The 12,857-nt window shown below is 40.7% G+C and overlaps 1 protein-coding gene across 1 annotated transcript in view; it reads left to right on the top strand.

Moving 5' to 3' along the window:
* LOC114049950 (transforming growth factor beta-2 proprotein) overlaps nucleotides 1-12,857 on the top strand; it is a 94,958-nt gene that overhangs the window by 61,794 nt on the left and 20,307 nt on the right. The window contains exon 2 of the mRNA XM_027871433.1: nucleotides 5,766-5,929. Within this exon, the coding sequence (XP_027727234.1) occupies nucleotides 5,766-5,929 (164 nt within the window). The remainder of the gene's footprint in view (nucleotides 1-5,765; nucleotides 5,930-12,857) is intronic.

Here is a 12,857-nt window from a genome sequence, read left to right as displayed (position 1 = left end):
TTGTGGATTTTAAGCAAATAGACTGCATATACCAACAGGACCGGCTTGACTGCTCATAAGTACAGGTGTTTTGCTCTCGAGACAGGCATACCTCGTCTATCATCGTGAGCCGCTTCCATGAAAACACAATGCCAGGTGAAACAGCAGCTGAAGAAGTGTTGGCGGGAAAGGGGGTGAGGAGCCAACTTGGGGAGGGAGGAAGGAACAGTGTATTATTTTTAACAGAATAGAAAACAACATGAGTTGAGGCAGTGTTATGCAGAGTCTGCAATTATCCTGGTTACTATTCCCATTCCCTTCTAAACTCTAAGCTGCTTGAGAGCAAGGGACGCGTCTTATCTTAAGTTTGTATCTTCCCATCAACTCACAGGATGCTCTGTGCACAGTTAGTACTTAATAATTGTCAAATGAAATTTCCTTGGATTCCCTCTGACTATTATGGTCATTTAAGTTCCCACCTATTTCTTTATCTTGCTTCCCAAAGCCTGAATCAGGAAGAATTCTCCTAGCTTTTTTTTTTTTTCCTTGGCTAGGCAATGGGGTTAAGTGACTTGCCCAGGGTCACACAGCTAGTAAGTGTTATGTGTCTGAGGCCGGATTTGAACTCAGGTCCTCCTGAATCCAGGGCTGGTGCTCTGTCCACTGCACCACCTAGCTGCCCCTATCCTAGCATTTTAATGCCATCCAACACAAATCACAACAGTTGCATTCTTGAACACTGTCCGTGGACTACCTACTGTTTTGTATCTAGGAAAGGAGTGTGGGAGGTTAGGGGCTTTTAGGGGCTTATTGTGGGAAAAGGAGAAGAATAAGAGTTGAAAGATAAACTTAAAAGGACTGAGGGAATATTTGTTTGGCTGGAGTGAGGAGAGTTAAGTGTGGATACTTGCAAAGGTTAGGGATAAGGACCTGCTGACTTGTGATCAGAAGGAACCAGAGTATAGAGCTACAGAGAACAGTATGGAGAACTCTGATTCCAGAAGGGGAAAAAACTAGTTCTTGGAGAAAGGCAGAGGAAAAATCTCCATTCCTCCAAGTCTTGCTGGGTGGATGAGTGATGCTCAAGTCATTAAATCCCTACCCTGCCCATCTGGGCCTCTGAGCAGGGGGAGTGGGCCTCAGAAGTCCCAGCAGTGTTCTGACAGGCCTGTTTTGGTCCTCCCGCACCAAGCATCCAGAAAGCTTTCCAGAGGGTTAGGGCAGGGTCAAAGAAGTGGGCCAAAAGCAATTAGCTGAGAGGATTTAAAAAAAATTTTTTTTCAAACCCTGAAACATCAGACAGGTTGTTCAAGTTCCTCAGACAGCAGGGGGCTTTTGACCCTATAGCAAATGACAGCAGGGGAAAACAGCAACCAAAATGTTGAAAGTGGTAGACAGTCATTCAGTCAACAATATTTATTGAGTCCCCACTGTGCTCTGAGCCTGGGACTGGGCTGAAGGGTAGGTTGGTTGTTGCCTCAGCGGGCGCATCCCACCGCTGCGACAGGACCCAGGCAGGGAGCTGCTAGCCTCTGGCAGGGCTGCACGGCAGGCTTTCTACCTTATGTATAAACGGCTTCTACTCATAAAATAAAGGGGTGGGGGGTGGGAAGAAATCTGGGTTTGTGTTATCAGGGAGTTATAATATAAACAACCCTAAATGGTTATAATAGCCAGAGGGGGAGAGGGCCCTTTGCCAGCGTATAGAGAACATAACAACTGCACTTAATAACAATCAAGCTACTCCTGTAAATATTTGCATATAAGGGCTTCAAAAGCTCCAAAGCCCAAGACAGGCCATTTGGGTGATTTGCTTAGAAAGAGAGGGAAAAAATTTGACCTGCCGGTCAGAGGCAGCCATAATAAGAAAGAGTGTGGGCAGAAGACCAGAAAGGAAAAGAAAAACCCTCTAAAGTTTAATAAACAAAAAAGAGAATAAAAATAAATCTCCAGAGCTTTTATTTACAAACCTTGATGGAAGGAGAAGATAGAAGCTTATGGTGTGTGGGGTAGGGATGGGCATGGAGGAAGGATTGTGTTTGTCCCTGTGCTGTTGGCCAATAAGGTTCCATTGAGAGAAGAGGAGAGGGCGGGGGGAAATAAAAGACAAGACTTGTTTACTTTTCCTGACAACAGGAAACATATTAAATTAGTTCCACTCCTTAAAGATGCTCTTTCAAAGAATGCTTTCAGCTTCTGCTGTCTAATACTGAGAGGCCCCACACTGCACAGTAAATGCCACTCCTCCTCTGGGGCACAGTTTCTCAAACAAACTTTAGCTAGCTTATATGATATGTCACATAGAGCCCGAGGCACTGTCCTGCCTTGTCTCTGGCTCCCTGCCTGTCCTCATGGCCTCCTCCTTTCCTCAGCTGGCATGGCTGGGACACGGACAGAGCAACAGAATGTAGGGGGTGGTAGGAAGGGACCAGAAGCACCAGTCTTACCTAGTCATCTGGATCCGGGCACTGCAAGGTGGGGAGGTCTTTTCAGGCCTTCATAGAATGCTGTATCAGCCTCTCACTAGCTGCCTGATCCTACGTGAGTTACTTAATGTCCTTAAGCCTCACTTTCCTTGTCTGTAAAATGGGAATAATTAAAGCTTCTACCCCACAGGGTTGTTGTGAACATCAAATGAAAAAATGTTTGTAAAATAGGAATATATAAATATCTACTCTTACACATACTAATATATGACCTGGGACACCCAGATGTGAAGTGGCATAACAACAAAACAACAACAATAATAATAATAGAGCAGCTTCCATTTATATAATGCTTTAAGGTTTTGTGTAGTGCTTTATAATTATTATCTCATTTGATCCTCAAAACAACCCGGTGAGGCAGGTGCTATTGATTTTCCTCATTTTACAGAGAGGAGCCTTAAGGCAGACAAGAGGTTAAATGACTCACATAAGGTTACACAGCTAGTAAGTGTCTGAAGCCAGATTTGAACTTAGATCTTCAGACTCTGGGTCCAGTTCTCTGTCCACTATGTATCCTAGTTGCCCAGGATCACATAGCTAGAATATATCAGAGGTCAAGGTCTTCAAGTCGTAAGTCAAATGTCTATCTATCTGTCTGTCTATTTTTTTATCCCTATCTATCTATTCATCTCTTTCTCCCCTTATCTCTCCCTCTACTTATCTATCCCTTTCTATCTATCTACTTACCTCTCTCTCTGTCTCTCTCTCTGTCTCATCTCCTTTCTATACCTCACCGTCTTTCTATCTACTTATCTATCCCTATTTATCTACTTATCTACCTCCTCTCTCCTTATCTATCTCTAGCTAAATACACTTGCCCCCCTCTGCCTCCCCCCCATACCCTCCTTTCCCGTCCCCCCCTTCCTTTTCTAACTACTTGAGAGAGGGCAAGGAGTGGAATAGTGAATAGACAACTTCTGTATCTGGAAGCCTGAAGTTCAGGACTTACTTCTAACACAAACTAGCTGGGTGATTTCGGATAAATCACTCAACTTTTCAGTGCTTTAGGCAACTGGTTAAGACTCTAAGTTGCAGAGCAGATTCTAGTCTGCATTGGTAGAATGGATATCCTTATAAGGACCTCCCTGACTTCACAAAGTCCTCTATATAATCAAGTAAACAGTTATTCACTGATTCATTTTGGTGCAGACTTATGATTTCATGGGTATACCGAACTTCCAGTTGGGAAACTGATACAGATCAGCAACTCAGCTGTAACTTACAACATTAGAAAGCTGCTGGGAAGCCCTAAATTTAAGTGACTTGTCCAAGGTCACATAGCCAGTATGTTTTAGTGGTAGAACCCAGACCTAGATCTTCCTAAGGCTGACCCTCCATCTGTTACACCATGCTTGTTGTTCAGTTCTTTTCGGTCATGTCTGACTCTTCATGATCCCATGTGAGTTTTCTTGGCAAAGATATTCAAGTGGTTTACCATGTTCTTCTCCAGCTTATTTTACAGATGAGGAAACTGAGGCAAGCAGGGTTAAGTGACTTTCCCAGAATCACACAGCTAGTAAGTTTCTGAAGCCAGATTTGAAATCAGGAAGATGAGTCTTCCTGACTCCAGGCCAGACACTCTATCTGCTGCAACCCGGCTGCCTTTTCTTATTGTGCTTCAGTTTTACAAAGTACTTTTCCTCACTTCCTCACATAGAAACCCTGTGAAGTGGGTTATTACACAATAAATATATAATAAATATTTTGTTGTTGTCATTGTCATTTTTCAGCCATGCCTGACTCTTTGTGACCCCATTTGGGGTTTTCTTAGCAAAAGTACTAGAGTGGCTTGCCACTTCCTTCTGCAGCTCATTTTACAAATGAGGAAACTGAAGCCAACAGAGTAAAATGATTTGCCCAGGGTGACACAGCTAGTCAGTGTTTGAGGCTGGATTTGAACTCAGGAAGTTGAATCTTTCTAACTCTAGCCCCAGCACTCTATTCACTGAGCCACCTAGCTGTTAGAATAAATATAATAAATAATAAGTATTTTTGTCTCCATTTTGCTAATGAGGAAATCTGAGACTATAAGAAATTAAGGGACTTGCCCGAGTTCACAGAGCTAGGTATCTGGATCTTTTTGGGAATTCGTGTATGTTCAAAAGTTTAAGAAGCAAGTCAGCATCTGTTGAGTTCCCATTATATACAGAGTATTGGCGTAAGTACACTGTGGGGAGTTATAAAAAGAGAACCTATCACCTCTTCCTTAAGGAGAACCTGTAGTCTTAGATCTTAGACTGAATAGGCCACAAAATGATTTCTCTGGACACTGACCAGATTATCAATATTCCTAACATGTTCACAAAAATGAAAATAATTCTCCAGATGGGAGCTGACGAGTAGAAAGGTTTTGTCTCATTTGTAAAATTGAATTTAAATAAATATACTACAAACTATGTTTATAATTGCTGAATGGATGCAAAACAATGAAGTCATAGGAGCTAGGTAGGTAGAGTTCATAGGGAAAACAGAACCTGAGCTTAAAACGACGTTTTATAGAAAGACGGAGCACGTCTCAGAAGATAGCAGGAAATGTCACCCATGAAATCATAGGTGTGAGATGGAAAGGGTGAAAGGTGGGTAGTGTGGGATAGCTGATGGAGAGCTGACCTAGCAGTCAGCAAGACCTGAGTTCAAGTGCCAGTGTGGACACATCCTGGCTGTATTACTTTAGGCAAATTACTTAACTTCTCATTATCCCAGGCAATTTTCTAATGCTGGAATTCTCAACACGCACGTGTGTGTGTGTGTCTGTGTGTGTGTGTGTGTCTGTGTGTGTGTATGTGTATGTGTTTGAGAAAAGACCAAAATACTGAAACCAGAAAAAGATGCAATATGTGGGCCTGGATAATGTTGAACATTTTGATGCCAAACTTTCGAGGAAAAAAAATACACAGGGCAAACTGCTTGCCATTACGAGCTATTTTCTTGGCACATCTAATTAAAGTGCATGCAGGCCTGACAGCCATCTCCAGCCATCAACTGTGTACACTTGTTCCAGTTCATAAGCATCTAGGATTTTCCACCATTCTTTCAGCTTTCAAAGGACAGGGTTAACTGCTTACCCTCAAACAGAGTTCAAAATGGTTTGTTAATCTCTATTAATCTGTTATTCCCATAATCAAATGCACATGGTTATTTTTCCTGGTTAAATTGTTAATGGTATTAAATTGGCAATTGGAACCCGAACCAGGCTGCAGATCTTTTCCTTATGATGTCTCTAGGGCTATCTTGTACTGTGGTCTTTTGGGGAGAACAATGAATTTTATCATTCTCAGTGACTTCCTTAACTCTTTACAGATGCCATCCCGCCCACTTTGTACAGGCCCTACTTTAGAATTGTCAGATTTGATGTCTCAGCTATGGAGAAGAATGCTTCCAACTTGGTGAAGGCAGAGTTCAGGGTCTTTCGGCTGCAGAATCCTAAGGCCCGGGTGTCTGAGCAACGGATCGAGCTCTATCAGGTAAATTGTCTGGGGGATGGTTGGGATGATTTGTAACCTATTGGGAGAATTCTTTCTACAGCTTTAGCTTTTTCACCCAATTTGGCCATCATGACAACTACATAATACAAGAGTGTTTATACCCTTAGTATGGGGAAGTAGCATGATACAGTAGACTTTGGAGTCAAAGGACCAGAGTTAAAATCCTAGAAATAATACTAAAAGAAAGAAAAGAAAAAGAAATAACACTTATTGTCTGTGTGACCTTGGGCAAGTCACTGTTTTCCTCCTCTGTCAAATGAGGGGTTTGGACTGGATGGCCTAATAGGTAGTCATATCATGATAGAGATGCCTCATCAATGAATACTCAGCCAAATGTTTTTGTAGAAAGAGCAGTGGTTTGGGGCTCAGAAGCCTTGGGTCCTACATCTAACTCTGCTATTTATTAGCTGTAAATCAATTAAACTTTCTCTTCTATTTTCCTTAACTTTAAAATGGTAAAAATACTACCTGCCCTGACTACTTTACCAAGTGGTTGAGAGAATCAGATAAGATAACATGTCTTAATATCAAAGTGAAAGTGCTTTTTAAACTGCATAACAGTTATATGTGTTTATCATTATCATTATCATTATTATTATTATTATTATTATTACTAAATCCCTTGAGAGGACACAACAGATTGATAGACAGTTCTCTGGGTAAGGTACCTTCCTGCTTCATAATTCCTTTGAAATATTATCTCTAATTTTGGGGCAGTCTCATCCCCAAATCAGAAGGGACATGGGGAGGGAATCAGAGAAATAAAAATTACTTGAAGTGTATAGAGAGGGCAGTTGCTGGGGCTGTAAAGCAGTCAATCAATTGATCAATCAGCAAGCATTTATGGAATACCTGCCTACTGGGGTTGGGGATACAGATACAAAACTGATATAATGTTGCCCTCAAGCAACTTCCACTCTACAAGAAAAGCAAAGGGACTGAAAAAGGAGAAAAGATGCAGGGGAGGGAGATGAGGAGGGAAGGGAAGTGAGGAGGGAGTTTGGGAAATAGCACCAAGAGAGGACAAGGAGATGAAGGGCAAAGGAAATAGTCAGAGAGGGGAAGTAAAGAAGAAAAAAGGAAAGTGGACTAGAAGGGGAGAAGGCTTTCTTTTTTCTTATAGAGGTATGGAAATTTTCACCACCACCCACTCCCACTTCTGATGCCCTGAAATACATCCCTATGTTTCCTTTGGTAACAAAGTTTCTGACAAGAAAATATGTAATTTGAATCCATCCACTTCATTACTGGATATTATACATGTGTACTGTGACTATGTGCATTATTTTTCTGAACCATTAAAAGTCCCCAAAGAAGTTACCTTTTGACACAGCAAGGGCTGGCAGAACATGGCTGAACTCTTTTCATTGGCAGTAAGACAGCTGTTCTGAGGTGTTCTCCCATAAGCTATCTGGCCAGAACTGAAGGTCAGCTGTTTCAGCAGGTCTTTTCTATGATGATGATGGTGATGTAATTAATAATAGCTGACATTCATGTAGCTCTTCAAAGTTGGCAGAGCACTTTCTATGCATGATCTCATTCGGTGCTCACAACAATCTTGGGAGGAGGAGTACTATTATTATTATTATTATCATCATCATCACCATTATTATTACTATTATTCCTCTTTTACCAGTGAAGAAACTGAAATTCAGAAAAGTTCAATGACTGGCCAAAGGGAGAGCATAGCTTGTAGGTATCAAAAGCAGGAGTGAAACCTGAGTCCTCCTGACTGTAAGCCCACTATGTTATCCTCCATACCACATCATCTCTCATCATTAAAGCAGAACATGAAGAAAAGGAGGGGGGCAGCTTATTTTAATAAGTAATAAAACCTCGTTTGTCTGCCTTCATTTAAATGGGCACCATCTTTGCTTTCTATGAGAGAAATGTTTGTCAAGCAGATTGATTCTGTTTATATGCCAGCAGAGTTTGAATACAAACATTTTTCAATCAGTAATTTCCATTCACATCATTGATGTGTTGATTGGAAAACAGTTTTCATCTGTTATTGAAGTGGGTCCCAAAGGATCTCTACTTGGCAACATTTTGTAAACCCAGCAGCACTTAGTTCCTGTTAATGTACATTCTTGAAAATTATAGAATTAAATTTCTTTAAAAACATTAAAAATCATAAATTCATCCTGATCTCTCCCCCACACTATTTACTGGATGCAATAAATCTTTGTCCTCCCTCTTTTCTCAGTGTTATGTGGGGAAGGAGAAAGAGAAGAGATATTAGAACAGATAACAGAACAACTCTTGGAAGAAAAAAGTAATGGAGATTATTTAATGTTCGTCTACTCTCTCTTCCATTTTGTAGATGATGAAAATGGAATTAAGTGAAAGGATGTTAAGTGACTTGCCCAGAATTTAAACTCAGATCTTCTAGTTCCTAGGCTGATGAACATTTCATGACATTATATGGCCATGAGCAATTACTGTGACAAACGGAGACCTGTATGAATATTGATTGTTGAGATCTGCTTTACTCCTAACCTTTATTTCCAGTTATTGAGAGTGAATAAATCAATTGAGAATAAGAAAATGAATATAATAGGCTTTCTTTTGGGACAGTGAGTTTCTCATCCTCAGAAGTATTCAAGCAAAGGCAGGATGACCATTTACTGGGGATATTATACAAAGAGGGGATGCAGCAAGTGAGAGGTTGTGCTATATCAGGGGTGGGGAACCTGCAGCCTCGAGGCTACATGTAGCCCTCTAGGTCCTCAAGTGCAGCCCTTTGATTGAGGCCACACATGGCCTTGAGGCCACAGGTTCCCCTCATTATTTTGCTGGTACTAGTTGATCTTTGTTCTCAATCTACTATCTTAAAATTTTTAAATTAGGCCCTTAGAGGCCGTCTAGTCCCTTCTCCCCAACAACCCTTTCTTATCTCAGCCTTACTTTACAGATGAAGAAATTACAGCCCACAGAGGTTAAATGATTTGCCCAAAGTGGTGGAGTAAAGATCCAAACTCAGGTCTTGTGATTCTTATGTTCAACACACCTTCCATGACACCATGTTACTAAGGGAAGATTGTCCCCTGAAGGTATGTTGGATCATGGAATCGTGGATGTAGAGCTGTAAAGGACCTTAGAGGTCAGCTAGTTCAGTTTTACAGATAAGGAAACCAAGGCCAAGCACTGGAAGTGATTTGCCCAAGGTCACACGAGTAGAGCCCAAACTCAAATTCAGGCCCTTTGACTCCAAATCTAACATTCATCCTGTTGCATCATGATTCCTCTCACAGTTTGGGTTCAAGGTTCTCCCACAATATGTCCCATCATGCCATTATTAGAATTATAATATGGGCCTGGATGGAACCCACATGTCATTTCTAATGGTTTTTCATGTTTTTCTTCAAAGTAGTTGATCAATTAAATAATACTATTTTACCAGGGCTGCACAGGAACTGTTGGCTCTCACTCCCTATGAGAGAGACCTTAGGAGTTGAAGCTTCTATTTGAAAGACACATTTGGTTTGGCAGAGGACCTTGGGACTTTGATTCTACTCTCTCAACTCTCCCATAGAATTCTCTGTCAGCACTCAGGAGAGGGGGAAGATCCTGGGGCTATCTTTCTTTGCCCCCTGCTACGCTAATCATCACAGAAGAGCATTCATTTATTTGATCCCAGTATGAATTCAAATGTACACCAAGATTTGGTACAATATTAGAGGGATAAAATCTTTTTACAGAGAGAAAGAAAAAAACATTAAGTAAGAAAGTTTTGCCAGCTACGAATAGCCCTAGTAATGTTTTTAAAGATTTATGCCAAATGCAACCTTTATTGGAATTTGATCAGATAAAGCTCCAATGATTTGGGAATGCCTTTGAACCCATGGTATTTATCATAACTCTTGGCCACTTTGGAAATTCAAGTACATCTTTCTTTGATTAAGTTGCTCCTGTATTTGTGATTAAATCTCTTCCAGAATCATGAGTTTGGGAAAGGGAAATGGGAAAAGAGAATCTCCTTCTGAAGGAACATTCCAGAAACAAGCCAGGGGCACCATCCTAGAGGAGGGGAAACTCAGGGGCAACCAGTTAGCTTGTCTGTATACTTTAAGAACTGGATCAGAGCCACCATCTAACCAGTTCAGTGGCACCATGGAAACACTGTAGTGCTAAAAGCAGAGAAATGACTCTTAGGGCTGAAGGAACCTAGAGATCATCTAGTTAAACCATTTCATTTTACAGATGAGGAAACTGAGGCCCAGAGAGGTCAAGCAATTTGCCCAGGATCATACAAAGACTTTAATTAGAGAACCAGGACTAGAAGGATAATAATAACAATGATAACTAACATTTACGTAGTGTTGTAATATTTGTAAGGTACTTTAGACATACATAACTTAATCTTCACTATAACCCTGTGAGATGGGTGCTGTTGTTCTTCCCATTTTATAGGTAAAGACACTGGAGCCAAGAGGCGTTAAATGACATGCTCAGGTGGGGTTCAAACTCAGCCTCCAAGTCTAGTTCCCTTTTCCCTATCATGCCACCCTCGTGCAACTGTGAAGTTGGCTTCCGTGGCTGGGTCTATTCTCAGTAATAATGACCTCAGAGGATTTTCTGTGTCCTAGATACAATAATAATAACAATAATAGTAGATATCTTTAATTTCCTCTTAATAGCCATTAGCAGTTTGTATCCAGCAAAATATCCAAACCCATCTTGAAGCTGTTGATCATTTGTAGCTTTTACCACATATCAGAATTAGAAATTTTATATATTTACAACTCAATCTACCAAATGGTATAGTATAACTTCTTACATTTGATGGATTGGGAACAGGCAAGGTCCTAATACATTGACAGTATAGACTACAGAGAGGCCATAGTTGCCTCAAAATCCTTCCTTGTCTGGGAGAAGAGGTGCTAGTAAGTTCAAACTTCATGGTGAACAATCCTTAGGTGTGAATTGCCATACTGAAACTCAGTTGCCGGGGGAAATGATCTCACTCTCCCACTACAGGGGGTGAAAAAGTCCTCTTCTGTAAACTAGCTAGACCAATAAGATGTTATAGATAGTGCAGAAATTCCTTTAATTTCTCTTAGAGTGATGTTCTTCTCAAATCGAGGAACATACCTTCCTCCTAACATCCTGGGGTTTGTTGAATAATTCATGTGGCAGTCTTGTATTTTCAGCTCACACTTTTGGGATACATTCTCAGCTCTTCTGAAGCATGGGAATTATAAAACATAACTTCAACTACATAGTAATGAAGTTATGAATGTATATTCCTTACATAAAGATTACAGTATGCCTTTCCATTAGACAGAATTTTAGTATGTTTCACTCAAGTAATTCCATGCTGCAAATTTCTTTCTATATTCTCCACTTGGTAAGTGTTGTGATTGGATAGAATATGTATGTTGTGAAATTTGAGTTTATTAACTGGTAACTTTTGATTTCCAGTTATGGAAGAAACTTTGCCTTCCATATTCACATTGGTTGTGATTGTAGAAATGCTGACCTTATCTTCTCTCAGACTTCTCCTTCCCAGATAGAAAAGCCATTTAGGCCAATGGTCTCAGACAGGAGCCACCAGGTTGTTTTCAAGACTAAGTTATTAGCTTCAAACCACTGAGCAGTAACATGCTAAAATAACTTACTAGGGAAGCAATGTAGTGTGTTTGGGTCATACGTCATAAAGCATCATGAAAAAAGCAGCCAAAATGCTGCCTTTTATCACGATGTTAGTATGAGGCTGCATATATTGGGTCCCTGATAGGTTGGGAGAATGGAATCTGTTAAGCATTCTCCATTAATCATTAGAGAAGGAATGTGTTGAGTTGAAATGAGCTTGCTACCTTACCCAGTGTGTTTCAGTGAAGCTCTAGATTTCCAACAAGGGAGTAAAGATTCCAAGTCAAGGGGAACAATGGAACTGTGCAGAAGCACACATTGGCAGCATTTTTACTGTTACATCTGGCTGCCTTGGAACTCTGGGAGAAATGGCTTTTTTTTGGAAATATGTCTTAAGTCTTCTTGGATTTCCGTATTGAGTTACCAAATTGGATTATATTTATACTATTGGCAGTTGGTTAAATCTTGGGTTATGTATGGGTTGGTTTAATATTGGGTAATGTAGTTGAATGATAATATGGATAATATGACAATGGTGATTCCAAAGCTACATGTCTTTGGAATCTGAAGTCACAGGACAGTGTTCAAATCCCACTTCTGATATTTACTACCTCTGTGACCTTTGGCAAGACGACCTCCAGGGGCCTTGGTTTTCTCATCTGTAAAATCAGGGTCTTCACCTTGATGGCCACAGAGCTCCCTTCCCCTTCTAGGGGACAATATTTAGGACAACAGTGGGCTTTAGTTGTGGATAGTCATTTAGCAATACCACTACCCTATCTCCTCCACCGCACACCTCCAACCCTTTGTGATGATGCCTCAGCCTATAGGCTACACGTAGATGGATGCTTGGTCTAGTGCTTGCCTTTACCACTAACTTGCTATTGGATCATGGGAAGTCCAGTTCACCTCTCTGAGGCTTAGTTTCTTTGTAAAGTAAGAGGAATTAGATCTCTAAGGTCACTGCTATCTCTAATGCCCCTTGGTGCTCTAATTATAGTACAAGATCAGAGAGACAAATCCTATTTTTAAAGGAAATTCTGGTGTCAACTATGTATGGAACATAGCCTTGATGGGGTTAATAAGAGTTTTCTCTATTTTTCTCCTCAGAGATACATTATGCTACCTCTGTCTCCATCTCTGTCTTTATCTCTATTTCTGTCTGTATTTATCCCTGTTTCTGTGTCTCTTTCTCTCTATGTCAGTCTGTGTCTCTTTGTCTCTCTATCTCTGTCTCTGTTATGTCTCCATTTCATTGTCTCTATTCCTGTCTCTTTGTCTCTCTCTGTCTCTCTGTCTCTGTCTCTGTCTA

This window comes from Vombatus ursinus, unplaced genomic scaffold (assembly GCF_900497805.2).
Source record: "Vombatus ursinus unplaced genomic scaffold, bare-nosed wombat genome assembly UNPS02014798.1, whole genome shotgun sequence".
In the NCBI taxonomy this organism is placed as follows: Eukaryota; Metazoa; Chordata; class Mammalia; order Diprotodontia; family Vombatidae; genus Vombatus; species Vombatus ursinus.
This window is presented reverse-complemented; position numbering and strand designations above follow the sequence as displayed.